Here is a 20,854-nt window from a genome sequence, read left to right on the forward strand (position 1 = left end):
ATGGAGGAAGACACTTAAAGCCAACGCGCAAGTTTGAATGCATCATTTACAAACCAGTAATGCAGATCGTGGAATTTATTTAAATAATCCCTCTCCTACTTAGTTATTTAAATTGAGGAATTTTAATCATACACGCACATCACAACACACACATCACAGCACATAAAACGGCATATAAAGGAAATAAATATGAAAATAAAATTTCCAACTATTATGGTCTCATCCAACGTTGTCCTCCAATATATCACCAATGGATCAAGTCGTCGCGTCTATCTTGCTTCCTTCTCCGCCGCACCTCCGATCCTCAAAATAGCACCACACATAGTAAGGATACAAGCCGCAAAAAAAAAATACATTTATCGATCCTATATTCCACAAAGGAATTTACATGTAGTCTAGATCGAACATAATGTAAAAAAATAATAATGATGCAGCGACTGACTGCATTTTAATTATTACAATCATGCACACAAAACAACCTCGACATACCCAAGAGTTCAAATCATACACTCACACAAAAAGGTCATAATAGTTGGATCTAGGATGCCTACAACCACAGAGTTAATCTTTCTTGCACATCCTACTATTATCTTGCCTAAACTTGTATATCAGTAGTGCATAATTTAACTAAAAATCAATCACACAGAACCAGAAAACTTAGCTCTGATTCCACTTGAAGGCGCTGGAATTCCGTTCTGTTTAAATTTCCCAGTATAAAAAAATTATATGAGAATAGAACTTTTCCTAGAAATCCGCATGTTCGATCAAACATGTGTTTGATCAATCAAGCAAATTCTTGACAGATCAAAGCACACCTTGATCGAGGTACAAGATCGTTAGCCTCTTGTGTTGGTATTCAAAATCGATACAAAGAAAACAAAACCAATTACGCAGCAGAATTAAATAACTAGTTGTACCTTTCTTCATAGCTAAAGACCTCTTGATCTTCTGCCGTATTCCTCTCCTCTTCTTGGACGTCGTGTGGGCGACGATCTACCAAGACAACACCACCCTCCTTCTTTTCTCGATTTCCAAACCGTCGGCAACAAAATGAGGCTCTAGGATGGGGCACCTTCTAATCTTCTTCCTTCTCTTCTTCTTCCTCTTCTTCAAGTCGCCACCCACTAAGGAGTAGAGGGGCCGCTGGCCCTTAGCAAGGTGGAGGAGACCTCCGGCCCTAGGCAAGAAGGAAGGGGTGGCGACCCTTGGTGGAGGTGGCGCTGGCCCTAGGTGGAGGTGGTGCCGGCCACAAGGAGGAGAAGAGGAGTTGTGCCGTCGGCCCTAAGCAAGGGAGAGAAGGGGCCGCCGGCCACAAGGAGGAAGGGAATTGTGGAAAATTAGAATATTAGGTTTTAGGGGGCACCACCTACTCCTTTTTATAACCTTTGCCGTCGGTTACAAAGAAAGAAAAATAACAGAATTCTATTTAGAAAAAAATCTCCCTTTCTATAACCATGTTAAACCAAACCAAGTTAAACCAAGTTAAGTTAAACCAAATCAAGTTAAACCAAGTTAAGTTAAACCAAACCAAGTTAAACCAAACCAAGTTAAACCAAGTTAAGTTAAACCAAACCAAGTTAAACCAAACCAAGTTATGGATGGGTGGATGTGAGGCTTTATATAGAGGCTACAACAGGGACCTAGAGGAGGAATTGGTTTAGGCCTCCTGATGGACATGGGCTTCCTATGTTCGGCCCGAACACCCAATCCATGTCCATCAATAATAACTCATACCACTAAAGGGTTATTATTGAACAACCGCACCAATCCCATATTATAATATGTGCTCTATCTTATTATGAATGCATTAATCTCCCCGTGTTTAAGATATCGTATGTCTGTTAATTAATTGATTTACTGACAACCCAATTAATTATCATCTGATTCCAAGAGTAGTACTACTCAACTTTATTATCATGTAGGACTAAGTCTACCTGCAGGGTTTACATGATAATCCTTATTAGCTCTTCAAGGGGACATCATTAACCTAAATAATTAGGACACAGATTCCTTCTATAATCAACAACATACCATATAAAGAGTACTATTTTCCAACTCATCGGGCCTATTGATTTAACGAATAAATCTCACCCATTGATAAGTTAAAGAAATAAATACTAAGTATACGTGCTTGTTATTATATAGGAATTAAGACGACGCACATCCATAATAACAGAGGTTCTGTTCTTTTATATAGTCAGTATAAATCGAACAACCTCAAATGGTCCTGCTCAATACACACATAGTGTGCTAGTGTAATTTTACAGTCAAGATAAACTAATACCAAATTACACTACAACCGTTCCAATGGTTTGTCCTAATCCATCTTAGTTGTGAGCTACTATTTATAATTTATAAGGTACAAATAACATGATCTTCTGTGTGACACCACACACCATGTTATCTATAGTATAAATTAAATGCAACCCTAGGTGCCATGGTGTCGTGGTTGGACATCTAGGTTGTCTCCCAGGCACCCGCGGTTTGAACCCCAGCTACGGCGTATTTGTAGGAATTTTTCCTCCAAATGGGGGGTGTAATCAAAGGATGCTGGATTTCTGTGCTGCCCGCCACGTACGCTTCCCGATTTACCCCGATGGTTGGTGGGAAACTTCCGTGGGACGGGGTCGGTCACCCCAGGCTCGATGTTACCCAGCCTGTTAATCATTTTTTTATAGTATAAATTAAATGGACAACTGCATTGACATATATATAAATATAAAATGCAAACATTTGACCAAAGTGATTCTCATTTCAAAATATTTCAAAACAGATGTTCATACAAATGCTAGGCTTATAGTATACATCCCAACACACCTCATGTCAGACCTTTAGTCCATTGAATGCGTTGAGCTCTCGAGCATGCTCTGAGCCATATGATCTTCGACCTATGAGTCCACCTTGCTTCATGTTACCCTAGAGTACATCTTGCATCAGAACTTTAATACATTGATTGTTCACAGAGTGTAACATAGGCAGTGGGTACATAACATCTCTGGCGTAATTGCCAAGTATCGATTCTTAAGAACTAACAACTTGGGATTTACCCCATCATACACCTAATGCATGTGTACCTACATTTACCTTCCTTTATATCAATGAGGCCAACACTGGCGACCGTTAAGGTAGAGGATATTATTAGTGAAATCCCTAAAAGCCAATCAAGAGTTGATTGACTCAAAATATATTGTATCATAATTCATTAATAAAAGGCAAAGGTTATGATTATTATATTACTTCATATTTGTATTAGATGAATAAGTACAATAATATCCTAGAGTAGTCCATTCTAGTATATAATATATCAATTGATTGAAATGATAGTGGGAGACTGTAGATATATATAGACACTATTCTTAACTATTCCTAGTCAACCACTAATATACTAGGACAATATTAGTACATTGAGACTAGTATGTAGGTTAATTGATGACTTAATATCACAAGTCATGGATATAAGATATCAAGTTGACACATGGATATATATTAGATAATATGTACTGAATTGACTTGCCATAAAAATGTTTCATGGATTGTTATATAAGTATTATAAACATTCTTATATGAATATTAGTATGAATAGTCCTTAGACCTAAAATCACTATGGTTCCTACATAAGGAGTTGTGTACTTTGGTATCGGCAAATGTCACATGTAATAAGGTGGACTATAAAGTCGATCACTGGGTATGCAATAAGTTATGCAGGGGGATGTGAGTGATGTAAATGAGATCTATCCTTTCCATATGATGGAAGTGATATATGTGAGTGTTAGTATTAGCCCAAGTACCAATTATGAGATGATTGTAAAGGGCTCCTTTTGTATCATATTTCATTATTAATAAAAGGCAAAGTTGGTTATTATATTTATTTCAATTTAGTGCCGAATGAATAAGTATAATAATGTCCTAGAGTAGGAGTCTCTAATCTATTATATATCAATTGGTTGAATTGATAGTGAGATATTGTAGATATACATAGAACACTACTCTTAACTCTTCCTAGTCAAGCATTAATATGCAAGGATAATATTAATGCGTTGAGACTAGCATGTAGGTCAATTGATGACTTAATCTCACAAGTCACGGATATGAGATATCAGGTTGACACATGTGTATATATTAGAGAATATATACTGAATGATATACCATGATAATGTTTCATGGATCGTTATATGAGTGCCATAAAGATTCTCATGTGACTATTGGTATGAATAGTCCTTAGACCTGAAGTCACTACGGTTCCCTACATAAGGCGTTGTATACTTTGGTATCGACAAACATCACTTGTAACAGGGTGGACTACAAAGTTGATCACTGGGTATGCAAAGGGATGTGAGTGGTGTAGATGGAATCTATCCCTTCCAAATGACGAAAATAATATTTGTGGGCCCCTTGATTAGTAGAACACAAGAAAGTATGACCATGCTCAAATGAGTCAATATAAGATTTTGAGCTTATTTGATTGAGTGTCTCTACTTAGAGATCAAGAAACATAAAGATTGATAAGAGCGTGACACGGTATATGCCTCATTGATCAATCTAGATATAAAGGATAGAAGGACCAAATCATACAAGATAATAGTCACGGAAAGGTTAAGTCGGATCTCAACATTCTCCTCACTTGGGTAGCCATGATACCTTGCTAGATGTCATTCATCATTTATGTATCTAAAATATTGATTTAGATACATTGCCAACGTTATAAGAACCTATTAGGTCACATACAAATAACAAGTTGATTTGGAGATGGGTTCAAATGATAGATCATTAGATTAAATCTAATCTGAATTAGACTCACTAAGTTAGACTCAATTGGATTTAATTATTGGATTGAGTCTAATTTGAATTAGATTCAAAGAGTCAATTTGGATTGATGTTCATGGAATCAATAGGGATTGATTAGGTTCATTGAATTAGACTTATTGGGTGAACTTGAATTCATCAAGAAAGATGAACGGTCAATTTTAAACCATTGGATTAAATGGTCAATTTTGAACTATTGGATTGAAGAGAGGAAGACCAAAGGATAAAACCCTATGGTATTCATTAGATGGATATAAATATGATTTTTAAATGCAATTTTCATTAGAAGAAAACTTGATGTGTCCATTGTGTTGGGTTTTTCGGGTCGCGAAAACCCCTTTTCATGTCGCGGAAACCCCGAATCGCCCAAGCCACGGATCTCGTGCAAGGTAAAACTTTTGAAAAATACGAGTACGAGTTTAAAACACGATCGACTCTTAGATCTATGAGGGAAAAACATTTACCCTTGATGCGTGCCCTTCGCAATCCCGCAACGTCCAAAGGTAGCCGGATCTCGAGACCGTCAAGCGAACGGTCTTCTAGCGGTATCCACACGAACAAGGAGTGGTCTTCTACCACTCAAAGATGGAGAGGAGAACCCACAAGTGTGCTAGCACTTTCTAGAGCTCTCGGATTGGATCTAAAAGGTGAGAAAGGAGAGAAGGGAAAAAGGAACTCACACACTCCTCTAGTTACTCTCCTTTTGTGACCTTCACACCACCTAGTTGCTTAGAATCAACTCTCACTTCTTCTCCACTATGAAGCCACGACCATCAGCAAGCTAGAGAGAGGGAGAAGCACCCAAGGAAGAAGAAGCATTGAACACCATTCAATTTCACCAAATGAAAACATCTCATCACTTAGTGTGGCTGGCCACCACATGTGTAACCCCCACATTAATGTGGCTGGCCACATTAAGAGGATTAATGGTGTGTAACCTCCATGAGGTGGCACACCATTATATAAGGGGATGATGTGGCATGCCATGTAGGATGAGTCATCCTCATGATGTGGCAATTCATCAAGTCAAAACTTGATGTGTCAACCTTTATTTGGTCAAGTCAAAGTTGACCAATGCTCTTCCTTGTTGAGTTAAATCTAAGCTTTGATTCAAGTTAATTTTAATTTAATGAATCTCAATTCATTAATATAAATTGACTCATGAATCAAATTTAAATTAGACTCATTCAACAATTGAATCTAATTGAGTCTAACTCAATAAGTCTAATTTGAAACCAATCTTTGATTCATCATATGAATCTAATCCTATTGGTTCATCATATGAACCTAATCTCCATGCACATGTTCTTTGTGTGTGACCCAATAGGTTCTTGTAACGTTGGCAATGTTATAAACTCTTTTAGAAACATAAGCAATGAGCGGCATCTAGCAATACATCATTGCTACCCAAGTTACAAGAAATGTTGAGATCCAACATCACCTTGTGACTACTAATTGTGACTCCTCACAATATGTGACAAGTGTCCTTCTATCCTAGACATCTAGATTGATCAATGTGAGGCATAGACCGTGTCATCCTCTGACCAATCTAAATCTTGAACTCCGAGTAGACTCACTCTATCAAATGAGCTCAATATCTCATATTGACTCATTTGGGTATGACCATACACTTCGTGGTCTCACTCTATCAAGAATATCGATGTCTCTCCCGTCATATAGGAGGGATAGATCCCATCTACATCACTCACATATATCCCTCTGCATAATTTGTTATATACCCAGTAATCGCCTTTATAGTCCACCCAGTTACGGGTGACGTTTGACGAAACTAAAGTACATAACTCCTTATGTAGGGATCCATGGTGACTTCAGGTCTAAGGACTAATAGTCATACTAATAGCCACATGAGAAAGTATATGACACTCATATAACGATCTATGATACTTTCTCATGGCGGGTCATTCAGTATACATTCTCTAATGCATACCCATGTGTCAGCTTGATATCTCTATATCCATGACTTGTGAGATCAAGTCATCGAGCTGACCTACATGCTAGTCTTATTGTATTAACATTGTCCCTGAATGTTAATACTCGACTATGAATGATTTAGAGTAGTGTTCCCTATATCATCTCACTATCGATTCAACTAATCGATTGATATAGGTATGAACGTTCTACTCAAGGACGTTACTATACTTATTTTATCTGACACTAATACAAATAAGCATAATAACCAAAAACTAATGCCTTTATTAATATACAAAAATATGATATACATGAGTCCATACAATCATCAAATGATTGGCTCTAGGGCTCTAACTAACACATTGAGCTTCCTCCTTCTCGTCCTCCCTATCTTGGCCGAACCTCCTTTCTTTCTTGCTAGCACAACTTAGGTTTTTTACATCTCCAATCTCTAAGGCCTAATGACCTAGTGTGACCATCAAGCTTTCTCTGTGCCAAAGCCTTGGTCAAGGGATCTGCGATGTTAGTCTCTTTAGGTACTCTGCAAATCTTCACATCTCCTCTATCGATAATATCCCGAATGAGATGGAAGCGCCGTAGTATGTGCTTGGTCCGCTGGTGTGAGCGAGGTTCCTTCGCCTGTGCTATAGCTCCATTGTTGTCACAATAGAGCTCAACTGGTCCGATGTTAGAACCACCCCAAGTTCGATGAACTTATGGATCCAACCGCCTCCGCCCTCGATGCAGAATGTACTCGGCTTCGTTGTAGAATCAACTCGTATCCCTTTGAACTCTTCCAGTGACAAAGACCACAATTAATGCAAAATACGAACCCCAATTGCGATCTATCCTGGTCGGTCGGAAGCTAGCATCACCGTAACCCTTTACAGCCTAGCTCATCATTGCCTCCATATATCAAGAAATATTCTTTAGTCCTTCTTAAGTACTTAAGAATATTCTTGACCGCTATCCGATGACTTTCACCGACTGGTATCTGCTCGTCATGCTCAAAGCATACGAGACATCAGGTCGAGTACATAGCATGGCGTACATGATCGATCCTATGGCTGAGGCATAAGGGATCTGATCCATGCGGTCTCTCTCCTCTCTAGAAGAGGGACTTTGAGTCTTCGAAAGACTCACGCCATGTGAAATCGGCAGAAATCCCTTCTTGGAATTCTGCATGGCAAACCGAAGGAGTACCTTATCAATGTATGTACTCTGTCTTAGGCCAAGCAATTTCTTAGATCTATCTCTATAGATCTGAATCCCTAGAATGCGGGATGCCTCACCTAAGTCTTTCATTGAGAAGCAACTCCCTAGCCAGGTCTTGACAGACTGAAGCATAGGGATGTCCTTCCCAATGAGTAGTATGTCATCCACATACAATATGAGGAAGACAACTATGTCCCCTACAACCTTCTTGTAGACACAAGGCTCATCTTCATTCTTGATGAAACCAAACTGTTTGATCGCATCATCGAATCGAAGATTCCAGCTCCGAGAAGCTTGCTTTAATCCATAAATGGACCTATGCAGCTTGCATACTCTACTAGTATGCTGTGGATCTACAAAACCCTCAGGTTGTGTCATGTACACATCCTCGAGTAGGTTTCCATTCGGAAACACGGTTTTGACATCCATCTGCCATATCTCATAGTCATGGTAGGCTGCAATAGCAAGCATGATCCGAATGGACTTAAACATCGCTACTGGAGAAAATGTTTCATCATAGTCAATACCATGAATCTGCTTGAAACCTTTAGCTACTAAGCGACCCTTATAGATAAGTCCATCCATGTCAGTCTTTCTCTTAAAGACCCACTTCCACCCAATGGGTTTTACCCCTTCAGGTGGATCAACCAAAGTCCATACTTGGTTGGTGTACATGGATTCCATTTCGGATCTCATGGCCTCTAGCCATTTCTCGGAATCTGGTCTCATCACAGCTTCCTGATAGGTGGTAGGCTCATCCTTTATGAGCATAACGTCATCATGGTCAGACAAGAGAAATGAGTATCTCTCAGGCTGACGACGCACCCTATCATACCTGCGAAGAGGAATGTCTACTTGAACTGGTTGTTGTTCCTCAACTCCTTGTGGAACATCATCCACAACACTTTGTGGTTCCAGTTCAATTTCCATCGAGGCATCAGTGCTATTGTTCGCATCTTGAACTTCTTCAAGATCGAACGCGCTCCCACTAGTCTTTCTAGAAACAAAGTCCCTTTCTAGAAAGACCTAGTCTTTGCCACAACTACCTTGTGCTGACTGGGAATGTAGAAGTAATATCCCTTAGTTTCCTTGGGATATCCGATGAAATAGCACTTGTCGGATTTGAGTCCTAATTTATCTAAGACTTGACGTCTAACGTAAGCCTCACAACCCCAAATCCTCATGAAAGACACCTGGGCATCTCTCCCAGTCCATATCCTATATGGTGTCTTTATCACGGCCTTTGATGGAACTCGGTTGAGTATGAAAGCTGCCGTGTCTAGAGCATATCCCCATAGATATGTCGGAAGATCTGTGTGACTCATCATAGACCGTACCATATCTAATAAGGTACGATTCCTCCTTTCGGATACACCATTCCACTGTGGTGTTCCAGGAGGAGTGAGTTGGGATAGAATCCCACACTTAGCTAAATAGTCACGAAAATCATGGCTTAAGTATTCACCACCTCGATCTGATCGAAGTATTTTAATACTCTTGCCAAGCTGGTTCTGTACTTCATTCTTTAATTCTTTGAACTTTTCAAAGGATTCAGACTTATGTGTCATCAAGTACACATAACCATATCTACTGAAGTCATCAGTAAATGTGATGAAGTATCTATAACCGCCTCTAGCAGCAATATTGAAAGGGCCACATACATCACTATGTATGAGTCCTAACAAATCAGTTGCTCTCTCGCTGTGCCCACTAAAGGGAGTCTTGGTCATCTTGCCTCGTAGGCATGACTCGCATATCTCATATGATTCAAAATCAAATGAGTCGAGCAAACCATCCTTATGGAGCTGGGATAAGCGCTTGTCATTTATATGACCTAAGCGACAGGTATGTTTGGTTCATGTCATTTGACTTGAACCTCTTGGTATTTACGTTATAGATAGGGCTCTCTAGATCTAGAATATAGAGTCCGTTTATCAGAGGTGCACTACAATAGAACATATCGTTTAAATAGACGGAACAACATTTGTTCTTTATTATAAACGAAAATCCTTTCTTGTCCAAACAAGAAACGGAAATTATGTTCTTAGTCAAGGCAGGCACATAACAACAATCATCCAATTCTAGTACAAGCCCAGAGGGAAGAGATAGATGATAAGTTCCTACAGCAATAGCAGCAACTCGTGCTCCATTGCCTACTCGTAGGTCTATCTCACCCTTCGTCAATGCCCTGCTATTCCTCAGCGCTTGTACATTAGTACAAATGTGCGAAGCACATCCGGTATCTAATACCCACGATGAAGAAATAGAGAGGTTGACTTCTATAACATTTATACCTGAAGTAGAAACTTATTTCTCTTCTTCTTAAGATCTTCCAGGTATTCTTTGAAGTTCCTCTTCCAGTGCGTTGCTTGTCCTTGATATAGGTGACAAAGATGTTCAACCATATCGTAAGCGCTCATCAACTCATGTTGCTTCTGAAGCTCAGAGTTCATGGTTGCGAGCATAAGACAAGACACATCTAATGCGTCATCTTGATGCTTCTTGTAAGCATCTCGATCGCTCGCGTGGCAGTGGCAGGAGGAGCCTCCGTACAGTTTACGTTCTTGGGTGAGAACTATTCCCAGGTTCCTGTACCAGTCCAGGAAATTTGCTCCGTTGAGCTTGTCCTTCTCAAGGACAGATCGCAGAGAGAAAATGTTCGTATTTGACGTCATGGTTATCTACAACAGAAAATTTGCAGAAATAAATATCATATTTTTTAAAATCATTTAATTAGGCCTTTAATTAAATGATGCTCCCACTGAATTCTATAATTCTTGTGGGACAAGATCCACATCATACTAACCCTTGAGTTAGCTTTGGCTAATACGCCCAAGGCTTAGTATGATCGGTAGGTAACGATTACCAATTACATCTCTATGCAACTCTTGTTTATAAAATCAATATCCGCATTTATATTAAAACTCGAGTTAGCTTTGGCTAATACACCCGAGAGTTAATATATATGTGATTTTGATCTATCTTTTCCAACCGTTGGAATAATGCCTATAGTTGACTCGATCCAACCGAGTAACTAGGAATACTCAATCTAATTGAGCTTGTATTCACCCATGCGTTGATAGGCGGGACCAAGATTGTCCCTCCGTACCCTACCAAGATAATATGTATTGCTCTGCTTTGGCAGATTCAACAATATATGTGATCGAGGTAGTGATAGGTATCACGGCACGGTTAGGCATTTAGAGTTGGTTCGATCAAGATCTAATCTAATCGAAAAGGATGCATTTTGTGCACGACTTAGATCTAATCTAATCGCAAGGGTGCATCATGTGCACGACTTAGATCTAATCTAATCGTAAGGCACTAATTAATTAATTACTTATTAAACATGCATCACATACACAAGTAATTAATTAACTTATTTGTGATTTAGTCATGGCCCTACTACGATCTTCTCAAGCCAATGAGAAGACCGATTGGTCAACCTAGGGTCAACAGCTTCTCCAAGCTCCTCCCTTTGACCACCTTGTGTTGCTCGTGCTCGCCTCGGAACTCCGTCTCGTGTGGACCCTCCACCGCTCCAATTTGTACATTACAATTTGAAACTCGAGTTACATTCGAGTCTAAATCTAATTTACAACAAGAATATAAGAGAAAGGCACGACGCGCAGGTCGCGGAAAAATAAAAACATACAACACGCGCAAACACATAACGGCACGCAGGCCGTATTATGAATTACAACACAATCCAATCATATTGGGTTTTGGGCCATGACTATCACAAAATTAATATATAATTCAAAATTATATATTTTCATAATTTTCTATAATTTTAAAATAATTTTTTTACAATTTTTATGAGTAAAATTTCCCGGCAGTCCCGTTTAGCGGTTTTGGGCGCAATCGCGGAACGGATCCCCTTGCGGGGCCCAGGGGCAGAGCCCCTACCCGCGATCTAACCATCGCGAGGGTTCGTTTGCGATCCAACAGCACCTAAACCCGCTGTCCCAAAACGATTTGGGCCGAGACATTGTTGTTTCGGAAAAATCTTCCCGGCGGGTTCGTTTTAAGCGATTTCGGGTGCGATCGCGGAGCAAATCCCCTTGCGGGGTTAGGGGCAGTACCCCTACCCACGATCTAACCATCGTGAGTTGCTCCTTTGCGATCTAATGGCACCCAAGCCCGCTGTCCCAAACGGATTTGGGGCGAAACGAAGCCGGTTTTGAAAGATCTTTCCGGTAGCCGAAGCCTACAAGTGCCGAGACACTTGTGCTTCGCTTCTACGGAAAAATTACCCATAAAATCATAAAAAACTAATTTTTACAGAAAATCACAGAAGGGTTTTATTTTTCATAAAAATAAAAACAAACTCGTACAAGCCTTGCACGTGGCTCTGATACCACTGTTGGGTTTTTCGGGCCGCGAAAACCGCTTTTCGCGTCGCGGAAACCCCGAATCGCCCAAGCCACGGATCTCGTGCAAGGTAAAACTTTCGAAAAATACGAGTACGAGTTTAAAACACGATCGACTCTTAGATCTACGAGGGAAAAACATTTACCCTTGATGCGTGCCCTTCGCAATCCCGCAACGTCCAAAGGTAGCCGGATCTCGAGACCGTCAAGCGAACGGTCCTCTAGCGGTATCCACACGAACAAGGAGTGGTCTTCTACCACTCAAAGATGGAGAGGAGAACCCACAAGTGTGCTAGCACTTTCTAGAGCTCTCGGATTGGATCTAAAAGGTGAGAAAGGAGAGAAGGGAAAAAGGAACTCACACACTCCTCTAGTTACTCTCCTTCTGTGACCTTCACACCACCTAGTTGCTTAGAATCAACTCTCACTTCTTCTCCACTATGAAGCCACGACCATCAGCAAGCTAGAGAGAGGGAAAAGCACCCAAGGAAGAAGAAGCATTGAACACCATTCAATTTCACCAAATGAAAACATCTCATCACTTAGTGTGGCTGGCCACCACATGTGTAACCCCCACATTAATGTGGCCGACCACATTAAGAGGATTAATGGTGTGTAACCTCCATGAGGTGGCACACCATTATATAAGGGGATGATGTGGCATGCCATGTAGGATGAGTCATCCTCATGATGTGGCAATTCATCAAGTCAAAACTTGATGTGTCAACCTCTATTTGGTCAAGTCAAACTTGACCAATGCTCTTCCTTGTTGAGTTAAATCCAAGCTTTGATTCAAGTCAATTTTAATTTAATGAATCTCAATTCATTAATATAAATTGACTCATGAATCAAATTTAAATTAGACTCATTCAACAATTGAATCTAATTGAGTCTAACTCAATAAGTCTAATTTGAAACCAATCTTTGATTCATCATATGAATCTAATCCTATTGGTTCATCATATGAACCTAATCTCCATGCACATGTTCTTTGTGTGTGACCCAATAGGTTCTTGTAACGTTGGCAATGTTATAAACTCTTTTAGAAACATAAGCAATGAGCGGCATCTAGCAATACATCATTGCTACCCAAGTTACAAGAAATGTTGAGATCCAACATCACCTTGTGACTACTAATTGTGACTCCTCACAATATGTGACAAGTGTCCTTCTATCCTAGACATCTAGATTGATCAATGTGAGGCATAGAACGTGTCATCCTCTGAACAATCTAAATCTTGAACTCCGAGTAGACTCACTCAATCAAATGAGCTCAATATCTCATATTGACTCATTTGGGTATAGTCATACACTTCGTGGTCTCACTCTATCAAGAATATCGATGTCTCTCCCGTCATATAGGAGGGATAGATCTCATCTACATCACTCACATCCCTCTGCATAATTTGTTATATACCCAGTAATCGCCTTTATAGTCCACCCAGTTACGGGTGACGTTTGACGAAACTAAAGTACATAACTCCTTATGTAGGGATCCATGGTGACTTCAGGTCTAAGGACTAATAGTCATACTAATAGCCACATGAGAAAGTATATGACACTCATATAACGATCCATGATACTTTCTCATGGCGGGTCATTCAGTATACATTCTCTAATGCATACCCATGTGTCAGCTTGATATCTCTATATTCATGACTTGTGAGATCAAGTCATCGAGCTGACCTACATGCTAGTCTTATTGTATTAACATTGTCCCTGAATGTTAATACTCGACTAGGAATGATTTAGAGTAGTGTTCCCTATATCATCTCACTATCGATTCAACTAATCGATTGATATAAGTATGAACGTTCTACTCAAGGACGTTACTATACTTATTTTATCTGACACTAATACAAATAAGCATAATAACCAAAAACCAATGCCTTTATTAATATACAAAAATATGATATACATGAGTCCATACAATCATCAAATGATTGGCTCTAGGACTCTAACTAACACATTGAGCTTCCTCCTTCTCGTCCTCCCTATCTTGGCCGAACCTCCTTTCTTTCTTGCTAGCACAACTTAGGTTTTTTTCATCTCCAATCCTTGAGTTTGTGAGATGAACGAGAAGCTTTTGTTGGTTAGTCCTAGGAAAATGTACCAGTTCCACTGTACAAAATTTTTTTGTACAAGTGTCAAACCTTTCCTTAAATAACCTATTGTGTTCTTTAGAAGTTAAATTAGGAACACTACAAGAAAAAAGCTAATAGACAACGCTTTTAAAGCGTTGTTAAAGGCACTGTTGTTAAAAGTCTGCTCAACGACAACGCTTTTAAAGCGTTGTCGTTTGTAGCGAGGACAACGCTTTTGCAACACTATTACAACGCTTTAAAAGCGTTGTTGTTTTTTTACAAAGACAATACTTTTTGCAACGCTTTAAAAGCGTTGTCGTTTTAAAGAAAAAAAATATAAAAAAATATTTAAAAATCATTATTTTTATATTTACGAAACTATTATTTTTCTTTTACCATGTCTAGATTCGAATTTTACATATAATCAACTCAGCTAATTATTTCAAACTCATACCAAAATAATAGAATTCTGACATTGAAATAATATTAGTATTTAATTACATGAGAAATTAACACTAATTCTGTTTCAAAGTAGATAGTGATATTCACAAATAAAACAAAAGAGCACAAAATAACTAGCCGGCCTCGAAGCCAACAATCTGTTTACTTCTACTAGCTACACTCAAAAATTATTTTCGGCTTGAGAACAGAACAAAACAGTACAGTAATTACTACCACAATACTGAAGAAGTAGCTTGTCATTCTCAATCTATTACAGGAATAAGCAATTGGATTTTGTCTAGGATCTTTGTGAGCTTTGAACAGATTGAACAGTTGGCCTGAAATATAAACAAAAAATTACAGTCAATAGTTTGAACCAAAAAATTACTTCTACTAGCTATTTTCTATAAATGAACCAAAACTCATAACTCAGAAATGAAATGCTTGCAGAAAATAAAAGAAAGAAAGCTGGCAAAAATGCAACGTTTCTTCAAACTGCAGAAAGAAAGCAAATATCGTGTAATACATGAAGTATATATAGTAAGTTTGAAGTGTTTTTTATTTCATATTTACATGAAGTATATATCTTGTAATATAAGTAAATATCTTGAAGTTCAATAATACAGATCTATAGTAAGCTTCTACGCCTGCAACCAATGAAGTTCTATAAGAACTTCTTATGAGACATCAGTTGAGGTTTGTGTTGTTTACATTCCTTTCTAATTTTAATAGAGAATGATCATGGCCAGCATGCGAGTGAACAACTTCAAGGAAATTCAGCAATGTTATACTTTAACAAGGGCCTTAACTAAATTGAATAACTTACTTAGAAGAAGTAATGTCTACCTGAACATTGCTTTCTTCCATTAAAACCTCCTTAGCTTTTTCGCAAAGCACCCTAACCTGAAATTTTATTTAAAAACTTATAAATATAGTTATTAACTCACAATGATAAACTGCAAGAAATTCCAAATATTATTTTCATAGGGAAAAAAAAACACTAAACAAACATTGGACTGCAAAAGCTAATGTCTTAACAATGTGAACTCATTGTGAACTTTTAGCAATTAGCAAGACACAAGAAGGGAATAGAAGCATTTACCTCTATTCCTTGTTAATAGAACAAACAGTTAATGCATGTAACTAGAAACCCAATCACAATGTCATCTGGAAGCTTGCCTCCTGCGGCTGGTCCATCAACAGGGCGTTTGATTTCTTCCTGGTTGCCTCCTGCGGCTCAATATGAAAGCTTTGTGAAAGAATAGAAACCCAACAGGCATGTTAAGCTCACCAACTTTATACATGACAACGGAATCCTCCTCTTTAAATGCTCTAGCTCAACTCATCTGCTATACAACCATAAAACTGCAAAACTGAGTAAAAGGATCCAGCTACAAAAATAGTGGTAAAGCACAGACATCTAATTTACAAGTTTTCGATCAACTTAGAACAGTTTAGTAGTAGAGGTAAGCTGTGGTACTACTGGTGCTCGAAAGTCCCATAATAAGTTTTAGGATATTCCATATACCTTGTTTCAAATTCAAACTCTTCATCTTTAATCTCTCTGTTTATCTTATCTTACAAGTTTAAATGTGTGGACAAAAAATGATTGCTAAAGCCAAACAGGAGGGGGAAACACTCTGGTTCGGCAACACAGAATTCTCGTGAAGAAAGATGAATGGATGGCGCCTTTAGTCTGTGCAGGGTGAGTAGAATAAATATGAATTTAACCAATAGAGATTTCTTATGTGGCAGCTAGTATATAGAAGAAACAAAATTAAACTAGCATTTTCATAGTGTTAAATTTGGAGAGTATGGGTGTTAATCTAGAGCTTTTAACTATTAGACAAACTCAGTATTGGCATCATCCTGTCTTGAAGCTTCCAGATGACATTGTGCAAACATCCAAGAGATAAAAATAATATACAGAAACACTAGAAACAAATATCTCGTCAATATACAGATCCCACTAGAACTCATCCACACAGGCAATTCAACAAACAAGTTAGCTTCAACCCTAAACGAGTAGTGAGAAGGTACCTGGAACCAGATCCTCCTCCCCTGATCCCACAACGCAGTGAGGCGGATAAGGAGGCTCAGGCTTGTTTGGGTGGTGGGAATCGAGGAAGACGAGCACAGGCCACTCCATCTCGCAGAAATGCCTAGCTAACCTCGCTGCCTCCTCTACCATGGAGGAAATCTGCTTGTTGGGCTCGATCGGGGCCTGCCCCTCGCATCCACAGGCAGTGATAAGATCATGGAAGAACGTTAAAAAAATGGAAATTTTGCAAGGAAGGAAGAGAGGTATGCATGAATACGCATCGCAGATATGTAAATTGCTAAATACCCACTCAACCTCAGATCTATAAAGAATACACATGAATCGAGCAGAAAACCCCCAAAACAAACATCCTGACCAGAGAAGGAATAAATCGAAGGAGCGATCGGACGAAAATAAGATAAGCGAGGGAAAGGGCGAGATGTATCCTCCTGTTCGGCGAGGGGCTTGCATTGCATGAGCTTCATGATCTGCTCGTCCAGGTTGCCATGGGTGTCTGAGGCCAGCACTGGACACACGCTCATCTTGTCCTCCTTATACCAGTCACCGCCTCAACGTCGGGGGTGAAGGAGGCGAAGAGATGGGTCGATCTGTCGTGGTCGATCGCCTTAGCACCAGGATCTACCGCTTGACGAAGGTGTGGTCTTGACGGAGAGGAGTTCGGAGGAGTGGTTCGCCGGAGAGGAGTTGGATGGAGAAGGCCGCGTGAGATGAGGAGTTGGGAGAAGGGTCCGGGATAAAAACGATCGGAAGATAGGAGTTGGGAGAAGGGTTCAGGTTTTCTACTCCTTACTTAGATCCAATGGTTTGTATTAATCAAGATTTAGATGAGAACTTAACAATAGACAACACTTTTTAAAAAACGTTGTCGTAGACACTAAAACAAAGTCTAATAGACAACGCTTTTTACGAAACGTTGTCCTTGACCTGTAAAAATCACTAATAGACAACGGTTTTTAGAAAAGCGTTGTCTATTAATAAGAAAATAATGAAATAGACAATGATTTTCACTAAAAGCGTTGTTAAAAAAAAATAGACAACGCTTTTTATAAAAAAGCGTTGTCGTTTAAGTGTTGTAGAATCCCAATTTTCTTGTAGTGGAATCACAAACGGAACTTAACATTATTGATTCCAAATTTAACTTATCTATTCTTAATGGTTTAGATTTGAATCGCAAGCGGAACTTAACACTATTGATTCAAATCTACCTAAGTTATTAATTCCATAAATATTAATTTCCAAAATTGGCTTCTAGGACTGCCTGGCGAGACACATGGCCTTCTTGAATACGGGAGCAACCACCACCGCCTAGGCAAAGCCTTTTAAGGAAAGCTAATATTTATTTCCTTAAATAACTCTAGGTTAACCAAAAAGAACAATCGAATCACAAATTCGAAAAAGAAGAAAACACAAACTCGAAAAAACTATTTCGAAAACTCTAGAATCATATGCCTCTTGTGTTTGGTATTTCCATAAATAACTATACAAAGAAAACTAGTATGATGTGGAAAACAATTACTAGTTATACCTTTCTTTGTAAGCAAAAATAACCTATTGATCTTCTACTGTATTCCTATTCTAACCTCGGACATTGTGTGGGCAATGATCTTCTGAGATGAGAACCACCAAGCACCTTCTTCTTCCTTCTAGGTTTTGGCCACCACAATTCTCCAAGAGAAGTAGAGGTCCAACCACCACCACCAAGCTCCAAGGGATGCAAGAAACAAAACCTCCTTTCTCTCCTTCTTCTTCCTAGCTAGAACCGGCCACCATCAAGAGCTCCAAGAGGGGTTGCCGCCGGCCACAAGAAGAAGAGAAGAGGGAGAAGCTAGAGCCGACCACCAAGGAGGAAAAGAGAGGAGAAGAATAATAGAGTCGTTCCCCATGAAGGCACCTCTACCCCTTCTTTTATAATCCTTGGTCTTGGCAAATAAGGAAATTTAAATAAAAAACTTCCTTAATTCTTTTGCCATGAAAAGGAAAATTTATTTAATTAAAAATAATTTTCTCTTCTCAATATACATGGCCGGCCACTTATTTCCCCAAAATAAGGAGAGTTTTAATTAAAACAAAAATTAAAACTTCCTAATTTGTCTTCGAAAATTTATAAAAAATTTCTGCAATAATTTTTCCCTTCATGGTGGTTTGTAAAAAGGAAATTTTATAAATTAAAATATTTCTTTTAAATATGTGGATAAAAAGAAAGTTATCTATAAAAATTAAAATCTCTTTTAATCTACAAATAAGGAAAGATATCAAATCTTTTCTTAATCTTTTGTAGAAACTTATAAAAGAGAATATTTAATTTTTAAACTCTCTTTTAAATCATGAACATGGTTAAAAAGGAAAGTTTTCTCAAAATTAAAATCTACCTTTCAATCTACAAATAAGGAAAGATTTCAAATCTTTTCTTAATCTTTTATAGAAAGCTATAAAAGGAAATATTTAAATTTTAAACTCTCTTTTAAAACCATGATATCCACATAAGAAATAATTTTAACAAAAATCCCTTTTTAATATGATGTGGTCGACCACCTAAGCTTGGACTCCAACCTATTGGCCGGCCACCTTAAGGTTCAACCTTTAAGCTTGGCCGACCCTAAGCTTGAGCTTCAAGCTTGGCTTGGCCAGCCCCTATTGGTTGGGTAAGAAGGTGGGTATGTGGTGGGTATAAATCTCTATATACAAGAGGCTACGATAGAGACCGAGAGGAGGAATTGTTTTTGGTCTCCCGACGAAATTAAGCATCCCGTGTTCGCCCCGAACACATAACTTAATTTCATCAATAATAATTCATTCCACTAAAGAACTATTATTGAACTACCGCACCAATCCCAAATTATATTTTGGGCTCCTTCTTATTATGTGTTAGTCTCCCTGTGTTTAAGATGTCGAATGTCCACTAATTAAGTGAGTTACTGACAACTCATTTAATTAATATCTTAGTCCAAGAGTAGTACCACTCAACCTTATCGTCATGTCGGACTAAGTCCACCTACAGGGTTTAACATGACAATCCTTATGAGCTCCTCTTGGGGGCATTATCAACCTAGATCACTAGGACACAGTTTCCTCCTATAATCAACAACAGACACTCTAAGTGATATCATTTCTCAACTTATCAGTCTTATTGATTTATCGAACTAAATCTCATCCATTGATAAATTAAAGAAATAAATATCAAATATATGTGCTTGTTATTATATTATGATTAAGAGCGCACACTTCCATAATAACTGAGGTCTTTGTTCCTTTATAAAGTCAGTATAAAAGAAACGACCTCTAAATGGTCCTGCTCAATACACTCTAAGTGTACTAGTGTAATTATATAGTTAAGATAAACTAATACATAATTACACTACGACCTTCCAATGGTTTGTTCCTTTCCATCTTGGTCGTGAGCTATTGTTTTTAATTTATAAAGAACCGATAACACGATCTTCTGTGTGTGACACCACACACTATGTTATCTACAATATAAATTAATTGAACATCTACATTTGGTATATATGAATGTAAACACTTGACCAATGTAATTCTTATAAATGTTTATACAAAAGTTAGGCTTTTAGTATACACTCCAACAATCTCCCACTTATACTAAAAGACTCTGCTGCCATAAATGCTGCCATACATCTTATTCCCATCCATTCAACATGTCCATCAAAAGCTCTTGCCTTAAGGGCCTTAGTGAAATGATCTATAGGTCATCATTTGATGCATTCTAGGCGGCAACAACTTCTCCTCGTTTATACGATTTCTCGTATTGGGTGGTACTTGCGCTCTTTTGTGTTCACTTGCCTTATGGACTCATGGTTTCTTTGATTTTGTTACTGCACCATTATTATTATAATAAATTGTAATAATCTTTGGACAAACTAGAAATCATATCTAAGTCCATCTTGAGGTTACTGAGTCACTCAGCTTCTATGGCTGCCTCTGAGGCTGCC

At 38.5% G+C, this 20,854-nt stretch overlaps 1 protein-coding gene across 10 annotated transcripts; it reads right to left on the reverse strand.

Moving 5' to 3' along the window:
* Positions 1-14,963: 14,963 nt before the first annotated feature.
* LOC121969903 lies at positions 14,964-17,675 on the reverse strand. Of its 10 annotated transcripts, none has more exons than XR_006108715.1 (5): positions 16,886-17,675; positions 16,137-16,210; positions 15,948-16,064; positions 15,692-15,748; positions 14,964-15,183 (listed from the first exon to the last, which is right to left on the reverse strand). XR_006108715.1 is itself a non-coding variant. In XM_042520215.1 (2 exons), the coding sequence occupies exons 1-2, from the start codon at positions 17,355-17,357 to the stop codon at positions 16,178-16,180; spliced, it is 513 nt and encodes a 170-aa protein (XP_042376149.1). In that variant the 5' UTR covers positions 17,358-17,663; the 3' UTR covers positions 16,136-16,177. The 10 variants fall into 10 exon arrangements, 4 of the variants coding, with proteins under 4 accessions (XP_042376149.1, XP_042376150.1, XP_042376151.1 ...); XR_006108713.1 differs by having other exon boundaries at positions 16,137-16,218; XR_006108714.1 differs by having other exon boundaries at positions 15,948-16,075; positions 16,137-16,191; positions 16,886-17,674.
* Positions 17,676-20,854: the final 3,179 nt, after the last annotated feature.

The sequence above is a fragment of the Zingiber officinale genome, chromosome 4A (assembly GCF_018446385.1).
Source record: "Zingiber officinale cultivar Zhangliang chromosome 4A, Zo_v1.1, whole genome shotgun sequence".
NCBI classification, from domain to species: Eukaryota; Viridiplantae; Streptophyta; class Magnoliopsida; order Zingiberales; family Zingiberaceae; genus Zingiber; species Zingiber officinale.

Excerpts from the sequence above, each read along its gene's own strand:
- LOC121969903 (XM_042520215.1), bottom strand. The coding sequence starts at position 17,357 with ATGCAAGCCCCTCGCCGAACAGGAGGATACATCTCGCCCTTTCCCTCG. Across the intron at positions 16,219-16,885 it reads GGAGGAGGATCTGGTTCCAG|TTTTGCAGTTTTATGGTTGT; the intron begins GTACCTTCTCAC and ends CCTTTTACTCAG.